This window comes from Lichenostomus cassidix, chromosome 2 (genome assembly GCF_008360975.1).
Source record: "Lichenostomus cassidix isolate B80296 chromosome 2, HeHo_3.0, whole genome shotgun sequence".
In the NCBI taxonomy this organism is placed as follows: Eukaryota; Metazoa; Chordata; class Aves; order Passeriformes; family Meliphagidae; genus Lichenostomus; species Lichenostomus cassidix.
In genome coordinates, this window is record NC_139482.1 from 47,649,315 (window position 1) to 47,675,905 (window position 26,591).

At 39.4% G+C, this 26,591-nt stretch overlaps 1 protein-coding gene across 7 annotated transcripts; it reads left to right on the forward strand.

Moving 5' to 3' along the window:
* Nucleotides 1-813: 813 nt before the first annotated feature.
* On the forward strand, nucleotides 814-25,058 carry STARD3NL (STARD3 N-terminal like). 7 transcript variants are annotated; one of them, XM_085051441.1, is made up of 9 exons: nucleotides 814-928; nucleotides 13,155-13,451; nucleotides 16,239-16,316; nucleotides 18,151-18,228; nucleotides 19,938-19,991; nucleotides 20,084-20,201; nucleotides 21,694-21,792; nucleotides 23,789-23,858; nucleotides 24,566-25,058. In XM_085051441.1, exons 2-8 carry the CDS (start codon nucleotides 13,227-13,229, stop codon nucleotides 23,839-23,841), a joined length of 705 nt encoding a protein of 234 aa, XP_084907567.1. In that variant the 5' UTR covers nucleotides 814-928; nucleotides 13,155-13,226; the 3' UTR covers nucleotides 23,842-23,858; nucleotides 24,566-25,058. The 7 variants fall into 7 exon arrangements, with proteins under 7 accessions (XP_084907567.1, XP_084907572.1, XP_084907573.1 ...); XM_085051443.1 differs by lacking the exon at nucleotides 814-928 and adding an exon at nucleotides 1,296-1,490; XM_085051444.1 differs by lacking the exon at nucleotides 814-928 and adding an exon at nucleotides 1,296-1,484.
* The last annotated feature ends 1,533 nt before the right edge of the window (nucleotides 25,059-26,591 follow it).

Genomic DNA, 26,591 nt, shown 5'->3' on the forward strand with positions numbered 1-26,591 from the left:
TTTAACCTTTCTTCCTCTGTTTCCCAGCTACACCTGTTTCTTGTTGAAAGAGGTGTATCAGGGATCTAGCCTGCAGCACTGAACTGCAGACAAACCTTACAACACATGTAAGCATTTGACAAGTTCTGGGCTTCAGTAAGGTTGGACGCTATGCTTCCCAAAGGCATGGATGGTTTCCTACAGCGGCTGGTTGATTGATTGATTGATTTTCTGTCATATTTTCACCATGACAGCAATCATGCCTGAATCTCTTCTCTGTGCTGACCAGTGGCAAGAGATGAGGGAATGGCCTGAAGTTGTGTTAGAGGAGGTTTAGGTTGGATATTAGAAAAATGTTCTTCGCCCAGAGGCTGCTTTGCACTGGAACAGCTCCCCAGGGCAGTGGTCACAGCACCAGCCTGACAAGAGTTCAAGAAGTGTTTGGACAATGCTCTTGGGCACACGGTGTGACTCGGGGTGTCCCTGCAGGGCCAGGAGTTGGACTCGATGGTCCTTGTGGGTCCCTTTCAGCTCAGAATACTCTGATTCCGTGATTTTCTGGTGCTAATCTCTGCAAAGGTAAGGACCGGGCTATGACAAGACCCAAGTTGAACCCGGGCGAACAACAGCAAACCCCTGGCTCGATCCTTCGGCTCCACTACAGCTTTGAGGTACTGACACTTCAAGATAAGGGCCTTATCTCTGGGCCGCCCGGGCTCTGCCCGCAGCGCCGCCTGTCCCCCGAGCCCTCGCACCAGGGGCAGGCAGGGATGGCAGGGATGGCAGGGATGGCAGTGCCAGCATCCCGAGGCTGCCGATCCCCGCGCTCCGTGAGGGGATGGCCGGCCGGGCTGGTCCCGCCTCCCGCCCCGCCCCGCCCGTCCCCGCGGCCTGCGGCGCTGCCCGGTGCGGCGGGGCCGTCTCTGCGGGGCCGGAGCGGCGCGCCGCGGTGAGCTCGCTGCCCCTCGCCCGGAGCGGGGGGCGAGGGGAACACGGCGGGGGACGGGCCGAGAGGGATGCGGGGCGTGTTGCTGGCGATGGGGCGCTGGGGCCGCCGGCGGGGCCCAGCCCGGCCCGGCCCTCCCTTCCTTTCCTCTCCATTCCCTTTCCTTTCCCCACTTCCTCCCTCGCCGGTGCCGCCGCTTGCCCCGGGGAGGGTGCGGGTTTGTCCCCATCGATACGGAGCCCGCTGTCCTGCTGGGGCGAGGGGGGGCAGGGAGAGGAAGAGGAAGAGGAGGGAGGAGGAGGAAGGCGGTCACGTGCCGGAGGCGGGCAGGGCAGGGCGGGGCAGGGGTCTCCTTCTGGGAACGGGATCCCTCTCGGGGCAGGGGTGCCTGCGGCGCCCGGGGGATGCTCCCAGGGGCGGGCAGGGCCGCCTCTCCCGCATGCCCGGCGCCGCTCCTTCTGCTGGCGGGCCCGCAGGAGGATTGCTTCTCCCCTCTCCTTGGCATCGTAGCCCAGCAAATCCTTCCTCACGGAGTTACGGAGACCTGTTCGTCCTGCTGGTAACGGTGAGGGCGAGCCGGGCTGCGCGAAACCCTGGCTTCCATCGCGGGGAAGTGTTGCGCTGGGGGTTAATTTTAGCGTCGGGCTGAATTTAGGCAGCTTCGGAGGGACACTGCCTGCGTTCAGCATCCGAATTTAAAGTGGGTCATTCATTCCTGAAGTGCGGCGTTTTTAATGTGTGTTGAGGGTGACGCTGGTGCGTCTGCAGAGCGAGCTAAATGTTAAACCCGCAGCTTTTGGTCTCCAGCAGCAGCTCGAGTTACTCATTGATGGTGTTCGAACACTCAGCAGTTCCCAATTCGCTGTAGCCAGGTGTTAATACACACAGTGGTCGACTTTAACCTGGAAAATTTTCACCACAAATACTAAACTTGTCTAAAGAGGTTGTTTGTTTGTTTGTGGTTTTTTTAATCACGTTAGTGTGCTTAAAGGCATAAGGCTATAACTGTAGTTTTGTGCAATGTTGTCAATACATTTTATTGTGCACATTTGTCATCTTGATTTATATAATATGCAGAATTGTGTTGAACATTAATTGCTGTGAAAGTTGTCATTCTGTGCCTGAAGTCCAAGTGTTTTGGAGCGTTGTTAGTGATCCAACATTGTGAAAAGGCCCATTTCTATTTATAAGTCAGTAGTGGTATTACTATTTTTGGTAGATGTTTTTCATCAGCTTTGCAGTTTTAAGTAGGCCAGATGCTGAGTGATTTGGGTTTTGTTTGTTTGTTGATGGTGCTCGGGCCAGATACTTTGCATAAAATGCACCAGTGGTCCTCTTGTTGGGCACAAATTCATCATTTTAAGTACTTTTTCGTTTTTCATGTGTTAGACTTTTTCAGGATGAATGTTGCTTTCTGTAGACTTGGTATGTTGAGAAAGAAATATATGACCTTTTAACGATGCTGGAATTTGTGAAATGCTAAACTCAGTTCACATGGATTAGGCATTCTTTTTGGTACATTTTGGCTTGAGTGTGGTGATCTTGATGCAACGTAGTCTAATTTTCATTAATTCTCAAGTGTTTAGCCATTATTTTCTCAAAGTGAATTTATTGCAATTGTTCTAGGCCTTTGTTCATTAGAAAGATTGTAATCAGACTTCACCATTCAAAAACTTTGTCAGTGCATCCTAGTTAAACATAAGCATCCTTATTAAAACATTTTTGTTGAAATATTTTACAGGGTCAAACCTAATTTCTAGGATGTGGGACTAATGGATTTCACTCAGTGAATTAAGTCAGCATGCGCAATATTACTAGTGATTTTGCAAAAGATATCGATGACATGATAATGGTAAATCACATTTGTGACAGCAGGGACTGTGATTTCTTGTGGTTTGGCAGCAGCATCCAGCAACTCAGATGAGTCACTTTGAAGGCTCACAGATTTGTTGCTTGTTAAACATTCTCTAATTTAACTGTATATGCTAAAAATCTGTTCTTAATTGGGAATCATTAGCGACTGTGTTAAAAGAAAAATTGTACATTACCTCTCTGCCTCACTGTCTTAAATTCAACTAGGAGTAGGATTAAAAATGAAATGTTGAAAACTGTAATTGTAGAACCAAAAAGAACCGACTGAATATCTTGTAATGACGTTTTGCTTTTCATATTAAGTTCAGTTACTAAGTCATCAGCTGAAGCCATAAAATAGAATCACTTCAGACATTAGGAGTTAATTTCTATCTTGCACTGGCGGAAAAACTAGATAAATTATGTGGAAGTGTGTTAAGGTAAGTATTATTTTGCTGAAGGTTCAGCTGTAGGTCTTTGCTAGAACTTGCTGCTTCTTGGACTAGGTAATTGTTTTGTTACAATGTCCTTTAAGAAGAAAAATAGAGGTAAAATGTAAAACCCAATACTTCCTTTCATTTTGAAGCACCTTCAAGAGCTATAAAACAGGAGTTAAGCATGAAAGTATCTTACAAAAGTTCATTCTCTATTCTAAAATGGATGTCAGTTTCTTGAAATACTGTATTATTTAAGAGCTCTGAAGAATTTTCAGAGGTTGTTTGCCTGAAGTAAACTTTTGCACCATTTTGTGGAAAGTTTTTCAGGGAGTGACAGAATCCTGAGTGTTTCTCACTAATACATGAAATGACTGACCTATTTCAGGAAGAGTCCCACAGTTCTGTGCTAGCAAAAGAATAGCTTTTCTTGTCCAAGTCATATCTGGCTAGCAGCCCTGGGGCATATGTTTGTTGTTGACCTGGGAAAAAAACAAACAAACGTGTAGGAGTATTCAGTGTAATAAGCTAGTATTGTGCTTGATGTTTGAGGCAATCAGTGAGATGTTTGGTTTCTTTAAAAAATTGTGTTTTGTACTTAGAGAAATGCTGATGTGACAAAGTAGGTATGCTTTTGATATCTAAATGGTTTATTTGGCCCACAGTTAACTCTGAGAAACTGAATGGACATTAAGCCCTTATTGCTTATTTAGTGCTTAGTGGAGAAATTTGCCATGAAATCTTCATTTCTGTGAGTTGATGTTGGGTGGGCTACAAAGTCAGCTTCAGAGAGCAGGTAGTAGATGCAAAGAGTTAATACCCAGATTCGTTGGAGGTTTTTTAACTGTCTTTCCTCTATCTTTGTATCACTTCCCCTTTATGCCCACCTCTCCCTCCCTGCTTTTACAAGAAATCCATAGCTTCTTTTTTTTCCTCTTTATATTATTTATTGCATGTAGGTATTGCTTGTGACTGGAATGTGTATCTATGCATAAAACATACAAAAATACTCTATACAGGTGTTAATATGACTGTGGGGAGCTGACTGCATTTAACCTTAAAATCCTTAAGTAGTTTCAGGTCTTTGGCAAGACTAGTCTAGAACATTTAAGCCAAAGGAATAAAAAAAGAAAGTTATGTTATTTTTGAGAAAACGGTAACATTGGTTTGATAATTAATTAAACAAGAGTTGGAACTAGTTGATCTTCAAGGTCCATCCCAATCCTTTATCATTTTGTGATTCTATCAAGTGAGTACTATCAATTGGAATGTACTGACTGTAAATGGGATGATGTTTCATCAGTTCTGTAACTCTGATACATTTTCATTCTTTGTTCTAAGGACCTAACAGTGATAAAATGCACACAATTTAGTTTTGTAGTTTGCAGTGGTTAAGTATCTTGAGTGCAGCTGAGATCTGAGACAAACCTTTAGAACATGTTATGGTGCATCCTTTTTGGTTAGTATTTTCTTAAAATAGGGTATAGTTGAGTATTAGCTCAGTTGTTTAGAGCATGGTTCCAGTAATGCCAGGGTTGCAGGTTTGATCCCTGTATGGGCTTAAGAGCTGGACTTGATGATCCTTGTGGGTCCCTTCCAACTCAGGATTCTGTGATTTAAGATTTAAGATTCTGTGATTTAAGATCATACTCTTGATTAAACAAAGTCTGAGCTCCACACATTCTGAGTTCTGACAAGTGTGTTTTCAAGTGTGTCATGAATTCCACATGGAATATATTTTCAAAGTCATAACTAATAGAATGGTTTGGATTGGAAGTGACCCCTGGAAATCATCTAGTTTCAACCTCCTTGTTGTGGACCTCCGCTAGACCATGTTTCTCTAAGCCCCCTCCAAACCCGGCCTTGAACACTTCTAGGGGTGGGGCATCAATAACTTCTCTGGGCAGTATATTCCTGTGTCCTACCACCCCCACAGTAAATTTCTTCCTAATACCTAATCTAAACCTGCCTGCTTTCGATTTAAGTCCGTTTTCTGCTTGTCCTGTCACTCCATGCCCTTGTAAAAAGTCCCCCTCCAGCTCTTTTATAGGTACCCCTTTAGGTACTGGGATACTTTAGGTTTTCCTGGAGCCTTCTCCAAGTTGAACAACCCCAACTCACTAAGCCTGTCTTCAGCTTCTGAAGCTGATTTGCTCCAGCAGATCCGCATCCTTCTGATGTTGGGGCCCCCAGAGCTGGATGCAGTGCTCCAGGTGGGGATGACTGAAGAGCTGTTCTTTCCCATGCTTTCACCTGTCTGGTTTGAGCTCATTTTAAAGGTGAAAGTCTGGGATATGCCGTTAAGAAGGAATTCAGAGGGGAAGAGATGATGGAGATAAAAGTTAAGGACAATGCTGATGCCAAATTTACAAGCTGTTTGCCATTTTCTCAGCTCTTGCAGAATAAGAAATGAAGTGTTTGGAAAAGGACAGTAGTGTTTTGCGGGACACAGCTCAGCAGCAGGGCTTCTTCAGCTGCAGGGAAAAATAGTCCAAGGTTGGAACACTTTGATTTGACTTTCTGAATCTGAGTCTCGCTCTTGGGATGGGGGAAGGTGACACTGCTGTGTCTTCAGATGTTCTACTAACCTAAAAAATTTATTTCCAATTTATTTCTTTCTCTTTTCCACCTTCTTTCAATGATCTGAGAAAAAAATATTATTCACTACAAATGTGGGATGTTGTTCAGTACAAATGTGTGCAACTCTCCTGTTACTTTTGCTAGGTCACCATTAGAGCGTAGGAAATTGGGGAAACCTTTTTCTCAAGGAAACTGGTGGTGTGCTGTTTTGGTTTTGTTTTTACAGGGACAAATTATCTAAGCTAAGAGCTGCTACTTCAGGGTAAAGCAGAGCTACTCTGGTTCTGAATACATATGTAAAGCCAAACGGTTTGTAAGGAGCTCTCTCCTGTGTGGTGGTAAATCTTGCCCTGCCCCCTCCAGTGGGAAACCTTCCCAGTCTTTAAATGTGTTACATATTTGTAACTTGTAATTCCTGCTGTGTTGCTTAATTGAAAAGCTAGAGTATTGCCAAAGTACTCTACAGTATCTTCTGCTTATGGTCGGGGAATTTTCTGGGTGTGCATGAGCTTGAACTTTTCAGTCTTATTTTGATTAAAGTGTCTGGCCCAGGTTTGGGTTTTTTTGTTGGTGGTGTTTTGGGGGTTTTTTTTAATATTCCTTCATGTTCACTAAGAAACATTTGTTTTGAACAGAACAGTGCTTCAGACAGTGTTTTTAAAGACACTGAAACCTTAAAATGTTTCTGAGGCAATGATTTGTTACAGCTAGAGACAGAATGAGTGCAGATTGGAAGGGATTTAAGTGCCAGGAACAGGAGCAATGACTATCAGGAGGTCACTAGTAATGTATCCGCTACAAGCGGATTTCAGGAAAATTAGTTCTTGCAGTTATATAAACAGAAGAGAGGCAGAGTAAGTCAGCAGAGTGGGTTTTGTTCATTTATAGTAGAGAACAGTGTAAAAAATGTCCAGGTAAACTTTGGAGGCTGTCTCCAGCTCTTTGGGATTTTATTTTTTCCCCAGATTTACAATCAGCATTACTTCATAGAAGTTGGGTTTATCTCTGTTGGCTCTTAATCAGGGTGTGTGCTGGTACTGTCAGAAAACACACTGAGAGAATTCTGCTAGTAGTCCTGCAGGTTAATACAGCTTTATACCAGAAACTCTTAGTTTCTTGGACTTCCAGTATGCAGTGTGCCAAAGCAGTGTTTACAGATAATTGTATATTCTGTCCAAGGTGTTGGCTAGGACAATTTGTGTCTATGCCTAGATAAAGAATGAAGTTGGACTTCATGATGGTGAGAGAGCAAACAGTGGTTCAAGACCATTTTGCTTTAGGTATGTTAAAATTGTCAGAAGCTGTCTTTAAGTATAACTTAAATATTTGAATGTTAGTGTTTTAATACCAGTTACTTTATTAAGCTCTGGTCTTGTGAAAAATTTTGGGTTTATCTGTGCCACGTAGTGTGGTCCTATGGAACAATAGGTATTGTAAGCAGCAATGTCAGCCCTTTTAGCAGAAAATAACTCCTTTGGCAAAAAACTGGCATGTTTTACTTGTCTCCATATGAAGAAAGTTTTTAGCAAGGAAATGCTTTATTTTTTTGTTTTGTTATGAGTGAAAATTGCTTCTCTTTCGGTGTCAGTTTTTCTACTACCTGATAGTTTCCACAGTACTTGAGCATCTTGACCACCATATTGGCCATGCCATTCTATTTTACTCATTAGAAAGAAAAAAATATTTTCAGGTTTTTTTTGTTTTTTTTTTTACATTCCTAGAAAAGCTGTTTTATAGTAGGAATTTTTGGGCAGGATTTAGTGTTGTCAGAGATATATATGATAAGTATTCCAGGTTTTCAATATGTTTCAACAGCAGTTGTGACACAATGTTACATTGTGTGCCTAGTTACTTTATACAAATATGACTTCCCTGATATTTTCAACTAAACTAGCTTTGCCTTTTTCAAATTGGCTGCATGTTACACTTTAGGTTTCGATGTTGCTGAGCTGCTGATAGCCTTTGAATAAGCCACTTTTTAAATGACATCTGTTATATCTTATCAGTTAAATTCTCCTCTGTATGTTTTTTGTGTAAAATCTTTATTTTTCTGGGAAGTTTGACAATTTAATTCTCTGTCTGTAAGCTTGAGTTTTGGCCATAACCATTAGGTGTTAAAAAAAAAAAAGGCAAAACACACTTTTAATTTAAGTAGATGCAAACTTCAGGAAAAAATGCTACTGTTTATGAATTTGAGTAGGTCAGGATAGAAAACTTACTTAGCTATATATTTTAGTAGCTGTGTAAACAAATGCAGTTATGAAGAAAAGATAAACATTAAAATCTTACATCTCTTGAAATCAGGGAAAGTGAGGAGAAAGTATATCACAAATATACTAATGTGCATTCTTATTTCAGAAGTTTTATTTCCCTCTTAAGTGTTTTGACACTTCAATAAGCTTGCAGATTCTGTCATTTCACCTGCCTAGTAAATGAAGAGAAGGTGGTGAATATAGTTTTTCTGAATTTTGTTAAGGCTTTTGATACTGTTCCTCACAGCATCCTTCTGGACAAGACCAACTGTGAAGTGAGCAGGTAGATGGTGTGCTGGAAAAACTGGCTGAAGGGCAGGGCTCAGAGGGTTGTAGAGAATGGGGCTACACCTGGAGTAGCCAGTCACCAGTGGTGTCCCTCAGGGTTCCATCCTGGGGCCAGTTCTGTTCAAAATTTTATCAATGATCTGGAGGCAGGAGTTGAATACACTATCAGCAAGTTTGCTGTTGATGCTAAAGTGGGAGGTGCTGTTGATACCTTTGAGGGACAAGAGGCCTTGCAGAGGGATATGGATGGATTGGAGTGCTGAACAACCATCAATGGCATGAAACTGAACAAGAACAAATGCTGGACTCTGCACTGTGATGGAGCAGTACCTTCCACAAGTACAAATTTAAGAGGAGTGTCTGGGGAGCAGCCCCACAGAAATGGGTCTGGGGGTGCTGGCTGACAGCAGGCTCAAAGATGGTAGTGGCAAACCTTCAAATACAGCACAACCAGCTGGTCAAAAGGGGTCATCATCCCACTCTAGTTTGCACTGCTGCAACTTAATTTTGAGTACTGTGTGCACTTCTGGGCCCCAAAAATCAAAAAGGATGGGACGGTCCTTAAATGTGTCCAAGAGGAGGGCACTGAAGCTGGTGAAAGGGGTGGAAATAATGCCCTGGGAGAAGCAGCTGGAGATGGGATTTGTCTAGTTTGGAGAGAAGGAGGCTGAGGGGTGACCACACGGTTCTCTGCAGCTTCCTGAGTTGGTGGAGAGGGAGATTGCTGATCTCTTCTCAGTAGTAGCCAGTACCAGGGCATATGGGAATGGCTGAAAGCTGCCTTCATCAGGGCAGGGTCAGACTTGACATGAGGACACATTTCTTTACCAAGAGGGTAGTCAAACAATGGAAGAATCTTCTTTGTGAAGCAGTTGATGCCCCTAGCCTGTCACTGTTTAAGTGGCATTTGGACATTGCCCTTAATGCCATATTCAAATTTTCAGTCAGCCCTGAAGTGGTCAGGCAGTTGGACTAGGTGACTGTTTTCTGTCCCTTCCAAGTGAGTATTTTATTCTGCACTCATAATGAGTCAAATAACGATAAGACTGTTATTTGCCTGAAATGCCAGGGTTTTTTTTTAGCTTCAAAAACACTTTCAAAGACACGTAACACAAAAGATATAACTGGAAATGGGATTTTATTTTTCTGACCGTTTCATAACAGATGTTCACAAGTATTATCACAATATGCAGGTATAGTCAGGAGCAGGTTAATGCAATCCTCAGTTTCACTTGAAAAACCACCACTTGAAGTCTGGCAAAGTCAAAGCCGGAACACTGCAAATTCCCTACATCTTGTGGAGAGCCATTGGCTAGTGGAACTGCACAGAGAAAATAGATTTCTGGCTCACTCACGTGTGTTTTGTGGCAAGGAGTTAATGGCACAGTTTGTATCCAACACAGTTGCTATGAACTCCACCTCTCCAGGCAAATTTGCCCATAGAGTTTCTTGGAATATTGTGAATTATGTGCTGTTTATCTCCTGGTGAGTGTCCTCCACCCAGACTCTACTGAAAATGAACATGCTGGTCTGTAAACATAACTTCTTCATAGGGCATATTTGTTTTGGCAACACTTCATTCAACCTTCCATGTAGAATAACCCAAGCGGTGGGACTGCCTGGAACCAAGAGAAGAGATGCCAGGTGAACCCAGTCTCCCTTAAATTAGGGGCAGACACTAGGTCAACCCACAGATGATATAACAGTCTTGATGTAACTGATGTAGATAATTTTCAGCATTTTTCAATAAAATATTAACCTTTACCAGAAACAGGAAAGTAGGTAACTGACTGATGCACAAAGAAGGTTCTTTCTAGAAAAAACCCTCAAAAATTGTGAGAACATGATTTTCTCTCTTTATTTGCTAATGAATTTTTTTTTCTGCATGAATTTGCATTTTGGCTTTCAAAAATCCAAACCCCAAACATTCTCAGACACAGTCTATAATTATTTTTTTCTTTGATTCTAAATTTTTTAGCTTTTAGAAAGAACAATAACCAATGTCATGTATCACTTCGGATGCAAAAATTCGAATAATGTGGCAGTATGAATTCAGGCTAAGCTGTCCCTGTCTCCTGAAGAGTGAGAATGAGTATAAGTAACAGTCACATGCAAAAGAATTGTGTGGTATTTTCAAAAGTATGACACATCTCAATGACAAACACACCTTTTTTGCCTTCTTAAACTTGTTCCACCACTGAGTTTCTTGGCCAGGGATGCACGAAAAGCACTCCTGTGCCTGCCTGGTGCTTGCATTGCCCACATGGGGTGCTGAAGAGTGGCAGCTTCTCATGGGGCTGCAAGCCTGAAGCCCTTGCAAGCACAGGCTGTTTTGCACAAGCAAGACCCCCTGGAGAAATGGAGCCAAGGGAAGAGCAGAGCTCACTTCCACTGCAAAATTGTAATGGGCAAGAGAGCCAGGGTATGATTGGTGCTTTACAAGTGCAAGGGAGGAGAAATGTTGTTGCTGGTAAGGCTGAGATGGGTATGAAAGTGTCTGGCCAAGTCACCATCCAACACTAAAAGGGAAATGCTGCTTTTTAATAGTCCCTATGTGCCTGTAAGACAGCTGTCAGGAAACATTTAAGATTTTTTTTATACACCTGCCTGAAACCATCTGAGAATGCTGGTATGATGAAATGACTGATTATGTAATTCAGGTATAAAGGAACTTTTAATTTTAATTAATGAAGGAAACTGTGGGAAATGATCCTCTAGCACACACTTGGTGATGAATCAGTTTGCAGAGCTGATATGATGAGTGCAGAAAGCTGCCAAACTATGTCTGTTCTTAAAGAATCACAATATTTTGATGCCAGCTTAATGTGACAAGAGAGGCCCTGCCATGTGTCTAAACATGGATCTGGTAGATATGCAGGCAGAGCAAGGCTAGAGACAAATTGCCCTGTTGTGAATATCCCCTGTCCAGAGAGCTTTGAGGCAAAAAACAGTTTGTCGGTAGCAAGGATTTGAGTACATGGAATTTATAAGGTGAATCTGATGTTTTGAGTCATGCTTGACAACAAACTGGTAGCCAGTGCATTAGCACCATGCTTTTCACTTTGCAGAGTGCCCCAAAATGGATGCTGAAGTAGCACATCATGAAACAATTATCTCTGGCTGTACTAACTGTATTCCCATACTGTCTGTATCTAGCAACAGTCCAGACTGGAAGTAACAACTTCCTATGTAATTGGCACTCAGTGCCACATCAAAATAACAAATATTTTAGCCAATGTTGATGGAAATTTTTTGGAGGTTCAGATGTTTGTCTTTTTCTTTTCTTATTTTTAATTATGGCCGTTGATGGCCTGATACAAGGTTTATATCTCATCCCTGTGACATAGCAGGGCACTTGAGTGTGAGGGTTTTCAGTACAAAGCAAGTGCTCTTGACAGCACTGGAGTGCAGCAATTCTTCTCATGCCCTCGGGTTCAGGTGGCCCAAAGTTCACTGTGGTGCTCAAGACACCTGACCAAACACACACCACGTATGTCTCACTCCTCTACAGCCCTTTGCCAGCCATGTTTAAGGCAGCTGCTGTGGAAACAAGGAAGATTTAAGGATGCATTGTGCTTGTCCAGCCTTTACTTGTACCTTTGAACTCCCTGAAGGCTGTTCTGTGTGACTTGACCTAGACATTGACCCCCTCTGGTTGGCCTGTATCTTCCTCAGCTGTGATGTGTGTGCTCTGGCAGCTCCCTGCACCAGCTCTGTTTTTCTCCTGTGTCCTTGTATTTTCCCTTGTGTTTGCCTAGTGCTGTGTTGCAGATCCCCCTTGGGTTTTGACTGGCTGTGTTCTTGCAGCCTTGGAATTGAAACACCGTTAAAAGACAAGAGTGGGAAGAATAGCTCTGTCTCTTGCCATTTACTAAAAGACAGCCCTCACATGAGGTGGCAAAGTTTTGCTCTTGAATTTCAAAAAGTTATTTCCCCAGTGTTACAAAAACTTGTCTGATGTGATTTGTACTGCAGGATGTATAGCTTAATCTGAGCATTTTGCTTTAGGTTGGTTTTTTTTTTTAATACAAATAAATTTTCTGTGTGTTCCCATGAAACTTTGGTGACCTTCTGAGTCCACCCTTTCTAGATGCTTTAACTGGACAAATGTTCTCACAGAGAATTCAAGTGAATCATGCATCAAACTGCTCCACTTGTATAGGAAATTCAGCCTGAAAATTGTTTTTAAAGCTTTGTAGTCAGAGGAGACTTAGGGTAATTGCATTATCTTTAACCACTGGTTACACACACTTTTTTTCATGGAGCAACTGTCAGGCAATATAAGTTGCTATAGCAGCTGAATTTACAGAGCAAATAGCAGGGTATATGCTTTATAGAATGATTACTACACTATTCAGGGACTTTAATGGACTTTTAATCTTTTGTTTGTGTCACCTCTGGGTGTGCTGACATCTGGATGGCACTACCATTTTTCAGGAATTCTATGTGGAAGTTCCTTTAAGTTGTCTTCCTATTTATTGAGAGCATTTAAATCAGTATTGAAAACGTTGAAGATGAACATTATCCTTTTTATTCATTCTGTTTAGTGATCTCACTCTAACAACATGGAGAAATGACCATTCTAAATCTAGGCAGTGCTCCCTTATTTCAAGCAGTTTAGTTGAACGTTAATTTTCTTGCTTCACAAATCCTGTGCGAGATGAAGAGGAACGAGATACTGTGTTAGAAACAATTTCTAGAGCCTACTTGCCTAATTCTTTAAGTCATCAGTTTAGCAAAAAGAGAATTAAGATTAAAATACCTCTTGGAATTATGGGAGTTTGATGACTAATGCGTTTTGGTTTTGTTTGTTTGTTTGTTTAGAAATTCTTCCTATATGGATCAGCCTTCTAGTGATGGTGAAACTGGAAGAAGACCACTCTAAGCAAACCCAGGATGAATCGGGTCCCAGCTGACGCAGAAAATGCTCACAGTAGCAGTGTGGAATCTTGTCCTTCCTTACGGGATGTCCACTCTATCAACCCAACGCAGCTGATGGCAAGGATTGAGTCTTATGAAGGCAGGGAGAAGAAAGGCATATCAGATGTCAGAAGGACTTTCTGTTTGTTTGTTACATTTGATCTCTTATTCATAACCTTACTGTGGATAATAGAATTAAATGTGAGTTGTCTTTTCAGTACCTACCCTTAGACCTTATATAAGTAGTTATTCACTCAGAGGTGGTTAGTAAGTTGCTCTTTTCTATCCAAAATTGTTGCTTGTATCTATTTAAATTTAAGCAGCTTATTACTGTTAGCTTTCACGAACATAGTATCTACTCAACTGCATCTACTTTTATTCAGTAGGATACGCATTTATCTTATTATGAAACCTTTAGATATTCCTGTAGTCCGTGAACCATGCTGAAAAAACCATTGGAAATCCAGTGAACTCTTCAGGCATCAAATAAAAAAGTTGCTGTACATCTTTGAATTCGACAAGAAGTGTGAATTTTAACAGGATTCAAGACTTTGCCTTCTGAGTAACTTGAAGTCAGTGATGTTTCACTGAGGTGTTAATCTCTGAAACAACTTCCCACAGCCCAAACTTTTTTTTTTGTTTTGATGTATTTTCTTTGATGTAAACTTGATATGTTATACACTGTGTATGGCAGTGTGCATGTAAACAACATAAACTTCCTCAATTGCCACCTTTTAACGCCAGCATTTCTAATTTGGAAAATGAGGCTCTTCTCCTAAAATTTCCAGAAAACAGTAGGATAGCTCATTTGTTGTTATTTCATAAGTAGTAACCTAGTTCTTGAGCTTGGTTTTAAGCTATAATCTAAAGTTCGCATTTAAGAAAGGACACACTAGGAAGGAATCCCTTTTCTAGACAAGAAATATCTTCAGTGGTTTATTTTGTCAGTATTCCTTCTCTAGATAAATAACCTTGGTTATTAATTTGACATTGTGAAGCTTCAAGAGCTGACTGTTCAATAGTTCATTGATACAGTGAAAAATACTCATTCTGATTTAATTTGAAAAAGCAGATTTTGCTTGCCTGAATGCTGTAATTTTGGGACTAGACTTGCTGTTTTCTCTCTAGGTGGAAAAATGGTTGTAGCATAGTGTTCTGATGCAGTTCTTTTTTTAGGCTAGTTTCTCAACAGCTTGTACAACTGAGAGGAACAGAGTGGGTTTATATCTCTTGTTAAGGCTTCAGAGTACAGATTTTCACGTGTGCTTTCAGGACATTGAAGATTCTGAATAGAAATGCTACCAACTCATGATGTTTCATATTGAATGCTAGAGCATCAAGGGACCTCAAGATCATAGCAGTTTTCTTTGTGAAAAGCTTTATTTTCAGGAGAACATATTATGAACCGGTGTCCTATCCTGCCACATGTCAGCAAGAATGAAAACCAGGTTTTTGTCTTTGGAAGTGATGATATTAGAAGCTAAAATTTGATATCTGGGATCTGACATGTGATTAGGGTTTTCGTTCTGTTTTTCTTCAAATTGTTTTGTTTGTTAGCAAAATAGCAAATAGCAAAAAGCAAAATTATTACTGCACAAATTATTTGTTATGCACAAATAGCACTGTGATAGGACTGTATGTCATTGGTGCATAAGTAATGGGATGTCAGAATTGCTATGAGAGTTCCTGTAAACATTGTTTTAACTTTGTTGCCATTATCCAGTTTCCTTAGGTGTGGTGTAGTTTATTGTTAAATGCTTCAGGGAGTAGCTGCACAGCAGTTTGAGCAAAAGTCAAGGCTTCCATGGTTCTGTGTTCATCCTTATGTTAATATAGTACTCACATAGCCACACAGTGATGAACAGCTTGGAGAGGGGGAAGTTGATCTTCCTTATTTATTCCAGAAACTCATAATCACACCTGATGCATTAGAGTGACCAAGGGAAAATGGTATTTAGAAAGTGGTTTGTCAGGTAGCCATAGAGGGGAGAGAGAGAAGAAATGGAAGAAATTCAGAGTTGGAGTGACTGGTCTCACGAAAACTGTCCAGCAGTATAGTTGGAAAAGTGTGGAAATGTCTGGACTGCATTGGTTTGAGGTGGTAAGCATATGTTGTTGGCATGCTTTGGTAGCTCCTTTCCTTAAAAAGATGACAAGTCAAACTCAATATTAAAGCCTTCTGTTGGTGTTGTTTTACATAACTGTTTCATGCACTGCTTTATTATGGAATTTCATATTAAGAACAATAGAAAATTAACATTGAGGTTTTTCATTTTCAACTCGGATACGCCTCTCATTCTCTGACCCAATACACCTTAAATTATTTTTTTATGTGGCCAGTTTGAACAGTAGAATCCTTCCATTGGAAAGAAACATGGTGGCTAAGGAAGATGTAATTTTGAATCTCCTCAGCAAATGGAAGAATTAAACTTGAATGTTCATTATTTGGACATTAATCTAATAGTTGCAGCTTCTATGCTTTTTGCTGTGGATCTTTTTGCTGTGGATCTTTTTGCTGAGCTTTCCTAATAAATTGTATGTGTGCTGATAAGGAAAAGATCTGAAGTATGAATTCAGTTTCTGTTCTGTTTCCTATTTGCTAACATGTGACTAACTAGAAGTGGGTTTTGGTTGACTTTTTGATCAGCTGTTTTGATCTTCCTTATCAGACATAAAATGCTTTGTGAGCTTGTGTAACAGACCTTAACATTTAATAATTTCTTCTTCCCTCAGTGACTATTTGCTTATATCTTAGTCTGTAATGTAACTTGCCTAGACCAGATGATAGTCCTAAATGCTTTCACTTTGAAAAGTCAATATAATAATGAAAAACAAATAACAGTAGCCTTGACATTATCATTCTTAGAATTTGGCTCTTCTGTATTTAGTTTAATGGTCTTTTTGTATATCAGTGGGGAATTATTAGTTTTACCCTTCACATTTGTTTGTATTTTGTTTTCTGAAGCTGTGTGTCTTGTTCCTTTGTAGGTAAAAGGAGGCATTGAGACTACCTTAGAGAAAGAAGTCCTACATTATGACTACTCTTCTTCATATTTTGATATATTTGTAAGTGTTCTTAAAAAAGGAAAAAAGAGAAGCAAAAGTGTAGTTTTCTCATTCCTCCTTCCACAGATGTTTTCTAGTTTGAGTCTTGCTGAAGGGCTGATCTTTTCTTGATCATTTAAACTGGAAGGGCTTGTGCCAAGTTTCACTATCTAGGGGTTGCCCAGTCCTGCTCTGGCAGCAGCCTCCTGGAGCGTGTGGATAGAAATGCATAGGGCCGATTAGTTTGCATCTTTAGCTTTGGGGTGCATGGGAAAGCAGATGGAAAACCTAATCAAGAATGTGAGACTGATGTAACATAAGGCAATTCATTAAGAGGGCAAGACCCATAATCCTCCAACGCTAAAATAATTTTTCTTAAACTGATGTTTTTGTACTTCCTCGGGCATTAGGTAGTTGCCAAGAGGAAAGACTTGTTCCCAGGTTGGCCTACAGAGGGCAGGTTTTTTTGAGAGCTCTCTCTTTTAACTCAAACAGTGAAAAGAGATGACTTGAAGTACGATTTTCCTTTATGTAAGTACTTTAGGCACATGAGAGGAACTCTATTGCATTGGGAAATTTCTTTCTTTAAGCAAAGCTGTAGCTCTGTAGTTGCAATGCATTTTGCACTGCACAGCCCAAGTAAAAGCTGTTTCTTTGGAGTTCTCCTAAAGGGCAAGATTGTTAATTCTACCAGATCTTGTTTGCCTTCCAGAGATGACTTGGTTTGGTATCAGTCATTTTATATTGATGACTATAACCAGAATTTCTCTTTGAAACTGGTGTAAAAACCCGTTCTTACTTTTGCATTGGACATTTGCTGTGTCAAATGAACTTCCGTACTGGATTCAAAAATTTTAAAAGCTAGCAAACTACACTGCTTCTCCCTTTCTCATTGTTTTACTGGCAGGTTTTCCATTATGTACCATACTACAGAAGGCAAAAAATGGTATCTGTAAGTGCTGATGGTCTGGAAATTATTTTATCCTGTAGTTGAACCAAGGGTTAAGAACATGTAATGCAAAATAATAGACTTTTGTTCCCTGGGAAGAGACTAGAGCATTGAATTTTGCAAAATTATTTGTGGGCTTTTACAGGATTTCCTCTGTTTCTACTACACACTTGCATAAGATGAAATGGGTTTATCATACCTCTGGCCATGGCTGGTTTTGATTTCTCTTAATTTTAAAAGATTTGTTTCACATTTTTTAAATTCTGAACACATCTTTTAAAACAAGTTGCAGACAATCTGATGTGAAAAAATAAAGAGGGAAATGGAAGGTCAGGGTCCCTGATTCAGAGATCTCATCTGTCTGCTATTGATTTAATTTTCTGGCCTAGAAATACCATAACTTACCTTTCTCTACTGCAAAATAAAATGACTTGCTATAGTGGGCACCTACATAAAGAATAATCGACTGTTGCAATGTTAGTATGTCAAGAAATGCTAGAAGTATAGTAGCACACCACTAAGATCAGTGAAATGCACAGTGATGTTCAAGGTATTTGCTGGATTAACTTCATCCAGGTTTAACTGTTTAGATTCCAGTCAGGTAAAATGATCATGAACATACTTTTGTGTAGCTTTCTTATGTTTCTAACTTATTTGTGGAATTGTACATGCTTTCATATTTGATCCTATGTAGGAGTGTGGATGTTGCCATTTCCTTTACAAATGGGAAATTACCTTCTTTTTCTGTTTTATAAGCACACATTCAAATTTGTTTCTTGGTAACAGAACTTAGACTGTCCTGTTTTAAGTTGTTTTGTGAGCAGCTAGTATTTTCAGTGAGCTGAGAATATTGTGGTTGTTCTGTGTTCTGAATTAACCAACCAATATTTTTTCCTCTCTCTATAGCTACTGGCAGTCTTTCGGTTTAAGGTGTTAATACTTGCATATGCAATGTGCAGACTGCGCCATTGGTGGGCAATAGCTGTGAGTAGTAGCCAAGCATAATGGAGTTTTCCTAGAATGGATCAAACAGACAAAATTTGAGATGCCTCTTAATGCTTGTGTGTTAAGAATCATCTTGATGGTACATGTAAAAATTTGTTGTACAGTAACAAATTGAAAGCTTGTTTTCTAGAAGATTTTCAGCCTAAAGGCATGAATTTAATAGCACAGCGGGTATGGTTCTTATCAGGTATCATGTTAATATAAATTGAAGATTTATTTTTAATCCAGTATGGATGGCTAGTCGTAACTGCTTGTTACCTCTGACTTGTTAATGAATGTTGGAAATGTATTTGCATTTGAAATTGTGAACCATCTTCAAAAACAAGCATTGGCATTCTTGTACCAGAGATTCAGGTGTCCATTAAGTCCCATATTGTTACTTTTTAAAGTTTTAGGTGCCACCCATTGAACACTAACACCTGTATTCATGCTCCAATACCAAATGTTGAATATGCATCCCTTCTTAAAAAGGAAGTTCTTGAGAACTGTAGGCAACCACAATAGATTGGAGCTAATATCTTTAATGCACCTGTACTGTGTGGATGACAAAGGATTCAGTCTTTGGTGAAAAATTCGTGCTTCCACCAGTAAATGCTACAGACTGTAATACAATAGGTGTATTGCTGTCTTAGCACTTTGTAAATCAGACTTTTTTTTTTCCTTAAACTGTGGTAGGAGCATGTAGAACATGTTCATGTGTAACTTTCTTCAAGTGAGTAGCATGCAGTTTGTTTAGTATTCTGAGACTACAAGTTGTGATTTTTGTAGATTGTGTTACTAGCATGACACATACACACATAATAGTAGCTGCTGCTCTGATTGTGCTTATATTTAAATGCATGCCTCTTAAAAGTCCTTGCTCTTAGTTGTGTAGCTTTAGAGTATTTCTTATTCCTCCAACTTGATGCTTTGGATTGTGAGGTGGTGAGAGTGAGCCCATCATGGTAGCAAGCAATTAGATACATAAAGCTTCACTGAAGGTTTTGCCAAAGCCTTTGATCTTAACGTCTTGCCTATGACTGACAGAAGTTAGTTAGGTTCTGCTGTTTTTTAAAGAATTGCTGGACCCAAACGCACTAGAAGGTATAGAGGCCTTGCTTATGTGAACAGTACTTGTTCACTGCTTTTTCAGGTTTTGGGGGTTTTTTAGATGTTTTATCCAGCCTGCCAATTTTTTACATGCATCAGGGAGTATCAAGTCCTCAAAGAGATAAATTTTTCAAAATATCACTTCATTAATTTATTCCAATTTACTCCCACAAAGATGTTTTGTTATTTGAAATGGATCTTTTGCTTTGGATGGTAGTGAAAAGCATTTGGAACAACTGCTCTTTGCTTTTTCCCCAAATACATAAATAGTTGGGGATTTTTGAGGGGCTTGATGAATAAAGTACACTATCTTTATTATACAGTAAGATCACAATTTACATAACTTAGACAGCTTAGACTCTACACAAATGCTATCTGCTATGTGGAAATCAATGTTTGGAGGTGTTTGTATTAAAAGTTATCTTTATTAAGGAGGTTATTTTATTAGCACTTTAAGTTAATTGTATCATGGTTGTTACTTTTTATTAATCTATGTAATCTTGCTGTTGTCAGTAAATATTTAAAGTTGCAACTAATAGATAATGGCAGAAATAAGAAACTAAATCCATTTATTAGTTTATCTGTTCTATCTCTTTCAGTTTACAACAGCAGTGACCAGTGCCTTTTTATTAGCAAAAGTAATTATTTCACAGGTATATATTCTAATCAAATGTTTGTTTTATTTGTTGTTTTCTTAAAAGCAAGATTCTCAAGGTAATTTCTGTAATGTTTTCTTTCCTTCTAGCTGTTCTCACAGGGTGCTTTTGGCTACGTGCTGCCCATCATATCCTTCATACTTGCCTGGATTGAAACTTGGTTCCTGGACTTTAAAGTGTTACCACAAGAAGCTGAAGAAGAAAATAGTAAGCTTGTGATATTTCCCCTCAGTCACTGCAGTTGGCAACATTTTGATCCCATGTTAGCTGGCAGAAGGAAGAAGGCTTCTTTCAGCTTCTAAAAATTTGAAGAGCTGAGGAAAAAATTCAATCATATGGCATGATTTTTTCTTTTTTGGCAAAGGAACATTTCAAAGAAATGAGATTTTAATTAATTAAGGGAGGCAAAGTCAAAAGTTACAAGGGCCAGATCAGCAATTTGTCAAGCACTTAGGAATGTGTTTAATTTTGTATTTGTATGCTTAAGATATGAAAATTTAACTGACTTGGGCTTCTAAAACTTAATTTTTTGGGTAATGCATAAAGTGTCGGGCTCCTCTTATAGGAAGAGTAGACACAATAACTAATTCAATGTCACTGACTCTTCTTTTGAGGTGGAAAGGGGAAAGCAGTGTTGTGGAGAGTCTGCTTCATGCACAGGGACAATGAGACCAGAGGAAGTATGAATTTCAGCCTTTGAGATGAGACACCAGGTCATCTGACACTCATTGTATTCAACCAAATGGAGGAAACCCACTGTTTTAGTTGAGAGTACTGCTTGAGCAGTGAGGAAAAGAAAGCTTATGGATGCTTTGTGAGTTTCAACAGCAGGAGAGTAGTTACACAGCCAACCTGTTATTCATGCATCATTACCTGAAATACAGTCTGAAACTGTTGGAAGGGCCTGTTTATCTGTTAGGTAAATCCAAAAACTTTACATGGGCATGGATGCCTCCATTTTTATGTGCTCTGAATGCAGTTTTTCTACTTTGATCTCTTCCTTCTTCTTTTTCACTGGCCTGAGAAAGAAGTTGGTTAAATGAGAACTGTGGGTTTTGCCTGCAGAAAAAGAAACTTAGGGAAACTTTTTTATCTTTTGAGGGGATGAGGAACTAGAGCTGCATTACACTGTTATCTAAATAGATAAGGAATCTAACCAGTTCAGAGACTTTGCATTTTTTCATATTGAATATTTATAGACAAGGAAAGTAGTCCATGCATACACATGCAAATACTTCTGAAGACTGCAGAATGTTGAGACAGATAGGTGAAAGCAAGCCATTAATGAAGAGTCAGAGTGGCAAAGTGAGAAAATAATTTATTTGGTTATGCATGGCACTTCACTGATCATTAAAAATATATTTCAGAAGTTTTAGTTAGCCAGTGAATATTGATGAATTTACATATGGCAGCCTAATAATGTAATTGCATATAGTAGAAGGAAAGATTCCTTAATTCATGTGTGCAATATCTCTATTTTGCTAGTGTGTGTCACTTCACTGCCTTAAATTTAAAACATAAAAGTTAAATTAATTGAATTAATTGTTAATCCTTTACAAAATGTTTATTTAAAGAAGTAACTTGTTAGAAATGCTAATCTAATACATCGGTCTTCAAGATTTTTCATCAGTATTTGATCTTTAAGATGTTATGTGTTAGAATTGAGGAATTATTTTTGTGGGGTTTTTTTTCCTTTTAGGATTTTTGATAGCACAGGATGCTTCAGAACGAGCAGCTCTTCTTCACCCAGGAGTCCTCTCTGATGGGCAGTTCTATTCTCCTCCTGAGTCTGTAGCAGGTAGTTATGTTTGCTTAGTGAAAGATTTTTTTGCATTCACTTTAAACTCCTGCATATTTCACCCACTGCAAGAGGGTAAGAGGGGAAGGGAATTTTTTTTTTCTTTTCAAACAAACAATGTACTTTACTATCCTAAAATGCAAGATTCTTTTTTATTCAGTAATTCAGTTCAGTTACTACCTACCAGATGAGATACAATATACATGATTAATGTATTTTAAGTCATGTTCTAACTAAAGGTAAGTCTGAAAGAAAATGGCACCATAACTGAAAAGAGGCAGTTATGGTTTGCTTTTGCCACAGGTGATCCCTACAGGTCCCTTCCAACTTGAGATGCTCCATGACTCTGTGATCTCTTATCTGCCTGCAATAGCATTTATACAGCAGTGCACTATTTAATCCAGCCTAAACTTGGAGCTTTATACTAGCTGAGGATAGACAGTGAACCCAAAACTGCTATAAGGCAAACTGAAATTTTAGAGGTTCTTTTCTCATAGTAAAATGCCCTCTCTGTATAAAAGGGCTCACCTGTGGGTAATGTTAATTACATCTTAACTCTGCATATCATGTGCTTTGCTCTAGTTGAGGTATGAGTTGATTAAGTCAAAAATAAATGTAAATACTTCAAGATTTAAGAATATTTTTGCAAGCATTTCTAGGAAATTAGTAATTTCTTTATGAATTGAGTCAATTTGAGTTACCTGAGAATGCAGTGTGAACCCCCAAATCCTGTATAAATCTTTTTCCTCTAAAATGTAAACCTCTTCTGTAAAGCTGTGCTGTATTATGCAATATAATTCAAATAATATCTGATAATTGCTACAGGTAAGTTTCCCTATGTAGCATTATAGAGCTATAATGTTGGTGATATTTTTTGTTTTAATACCTGGTTTCGTTATGTTGAGCATCTTGGCTTAGTGAATGACTTCGAGCTCCATCTAGGGGTCACAGAGCATTGGTGTTGAGTATAACCAATGGTTCAACGTGAAAATGGATTTTAGCTAAAATCATTTTAGACTCATTTGAGTCTGTTTTGAGGAATAATGGTTGGAAGTATTACACTGGACTCAGCTGTTCACCCTGGTTTTTTTTGGGTTTTTTTAGCAAGAGGATATAGAGTGTGAGAGGAAGTGTAAGTGAAGCTAACGTTTTTCCTGACGTTGTGTCTGGGTCAGTGTTGCCTGTGCAGTAGGGTGTTGTGTCAGCATGCATGTGTTGACTATATGTGTGCTGTTACTTTCAGCTTGTCAAATGGGATTCAGTAACAGCTCTGGTGCTTTCTCCAGGTCTGCCCTGACAGCCAAGGACATTTGTTTAAGCACCCTTTATGGGTATGAGAAGCAAAAGAGTCAAGTGAATATATTTGAACTAAAACACACACACTGGTAGTCACAAAGTGAAACTGCTAGATAATGTAGAGAAAAAATAGCTCATAATTAAAATATTTCTTAAAAAATCTCCATCTTCTTTCTGAGAAGACAAAATATGGATTGTTCTAAGAGAGCAGCTTTTAGTCACTTTGCCATACCTATTGCTTTGAAAAATATTTAAACTATTCCCTGTGATCATGCACAGTGGAATAAACCCCTGTGCTGATATGGCAACATTTCTAAAAACAAATCTGTGCTTTTAGGAGGTGACATTTGAAACGGCTTTGTTGGAATTTTCAGCATATTTGTCTCCTTTTGTCTTTCTTGAAGCTACACATGTCTGGGGACGTACCCTGGAGCCACGTCTTTACATGGGGCAACTCTTTATTTTCAACATCAGACTTGGTTACCAAGTAACCATTCTGGAGGTAGCAAGTAGAAAATCAGCCTGGAAAGAGTAAATTTATTCAGTTTCTGTACAATTTGATCTCCAAAAGGAGGTAGATATGCTATTCCAAGAAATAAAAGTACTTCAGAGTAATTTGTCCAAAAAAAAAGCCTAAACATTTCTGTCTGTCTTTTTACTTCTCTCACCTGATCTACAGCATTCTTGTCTTCCTTTTCAGGTTCTGATGAAGACTCTGAAGAAAAGCAAGACAGTGAAAAACCAATTGTATAGCAAATATGAAAAAGCAGGTAAGTTCCTTTGCATAGAAACTGAGTATTCATAAAGGTATATTTTTTTCTTTCTAGGTCCTTTCCAAACAAATTAAATAGTGTGTTAACTCTTTGGAGTTCGTAATTTTTGCACTCAGTCTGTCTCTCATAGCAGCCTTCAAGAAAGAAATCCTGCCAAGCTCTTGAGAGCCTGGAGTTGGGGTCCTCTGCATTTGTTCGTTTGCCCTCCTGGAAGGACAGTGGTGGACCAGATGTGTAAAAACTCCTTTTTTTGGCAGTGGAGAGAGATGCTTTGGAGATGGCAGCTCAAGAGTGCTAGGAAGAGATTTTCTTTGGTTTAAGTCTAGGACAAGTATGCCTCAAGATTTCATGGGCAAACTTACTTTGGTATTTCCCCTACTCAGTCTGTTTAATATTACAAATGGATTACACTGGAGCAGTTTCATCTGAAGATTTTTGTAGTACTTTGATTAAATATGAGATTACTTCCTTATTTTGGAAATCACTTCATTTACTTCAGGAATTACCTTGCCCCATGCTTTTACTTCACCATTGACAGCAAAGCTCAAGCTAGGGGAGGTACTAAATGTTCTCGAGAACCTTCTGATTTGAGGTTTTCTAGTGCTCACCTGGAAGAGTAGATTACCTTTTCAGCCTTCCTGTTTACAATATCTGTTTTCTTTACTCCCATCTTCATTCATCCTGATTTGTGTAATCTGTTGCAGAAAGAAAATCTCTGCAGGGAGTTGTTGGGGTTTGGAAACTGGCAACAGAGTCTGTGGCTGACTTGCTGGTGGAGCTGCTGACAGGAGAATTTGCTCATTAGAAAGTAAAGGGAATGGTTCCCGTGTACTGTAATACCTCATGAAGATGTACCTTGTTGACATATGTATATTAGGTTGCCTCCCAGGTGGTATGAAAGTATTTGTCCACAATGTATTTTATTATTCAGTGATTCCTGAAGTTGATCTTCTAATGACTAGGTAATTACTGGAAAGTGTTGTCTTGTGTACCTAATCAAGAGACTGGTAATATAATGAAGTAAAACTTCTCTGTGGTGGAAGTATATTTAATAATTGTTGGGTCTCACTAGATAAACTTATTTTATGTTATTGCAATTTGTCATTAGCTTATGTTTAATTTTTTTAACTCCATGCATTTTCTTTTTTTTTTAAATGGATATGTTCACTTTCTAAAATAAAAATGTTAAAACATGAATGATGCATTATGATATTTCATTGCTTTGTCATCGGAAAATCTGCATATACCACTTCTGTATATGTGGGGTAATAAGGATTCCAGTTTGCATAAAATTAGTGCAAAATGTGTTATAATGTTGTATGCCTGTAGGAAGGCCATGCTAGTGGTAGTGGCACATCAGTTCTTTGTTGCATTGGTTTCTGTATGCTCTTCCTAAGTTCTCTTGTGGGATTGCTGAAAGAAAATACAAGCCAGGGCCAAGTTAATCCCTTACATTGCTTTAGAATAGCCAAGATCTGTTTCAGAGGATGCAGGTAAGAGTAAACCATTAGAAGAAAAAAAATCCAAACCCTGTCATTTAACAATGTTAGAATGTTTTTAACCAAGCGTCTGAAGCATCTCTCTTATGAGAAGAGACTGCAGGAGCTGGGCCTGTGTAGTCTAGGGAAGATTGAGAGGGGATCTTATTAATGCAAATTAGTATCTTGGCAGGTGGCAAGAGGATGGTGCCAGACTCTTTTTTGGTGGTGCCCAGCAACAGGATGAGGAGCAATGATTGTAAACGAAAACACAGAAGTTTCACCTCAAGATGAGAAAGAACTTTCTTACACTGATAGTTGCAGAGCACTGAATCAGGCTGCCCATGGAGTTCATAGAGTCTCCCTCTCTGGAGATATTGCAAACCCACCTGGATGCATTCCGGTGTTACCTGCTCTAGATGACCCTGCCTTGGCAGGGGGGTTGGACAAGATGATCTCCAGAAATCCAACCCTAACAAATCTGTGATTAAACTCAGTGAGAAAAACACATCTGGGATAGGAGGTCAAAGGTTCCATTAAACCAATGAACTTCATCTAGGTGCACAACTCATTACTTGAACACCTTGCTCAATCTCAACATAAATTCCCCTGGATATCTAAGAAATACAACCTGTTGTCAGTGCCCACTTCCTCCTGCAGTTCTGTACTTGGAAAAAAATTAGGGGAATTAATACAAAAACTGCAAAGCAGAACAAGCCATATATGCTAGTGACAGAAAATCATTGGGGTGGGGGATATTTTGTTACACCAAATATGAATAGTTATGCTTGGCAAATGTCAGGTGAAGATTTTGCAAGCTTCTCCTAAATGAGTATCTTCATGCATCTGTGGTGTATGGTTCAGGCTCTCTGCACATTGAGTTAACTGAGATACCATGTTTTCATACATGGGTAGTTTGCCAAGGAAGTTACTCTCTTTGGTGCATCCACAAACAGTTCTGTTTGCTGCCCTGAGAGGCTGCATCTCCTGTAAATCTAAAATGCATCAGTTATAGTATGGAAAATAGTTAAAACAGCCAACATGGAATAATTTTGCTCACTGCTCTCAAACCTACCTGGAAAATTGACACAAAAACCATTGTTCAATCCTGCCCCTCCCAGCAATGTTTCTGCTGTCTTTGGGTAGCCCCAAATCCTGAAGAACTTTCCATCAGCCTTTTCTAAAAAAAAAGCTGGTTGCTTTTGATTCTAATACAGATGAGGTGATTGTGCACATGAAGGCCTGTGGTAAT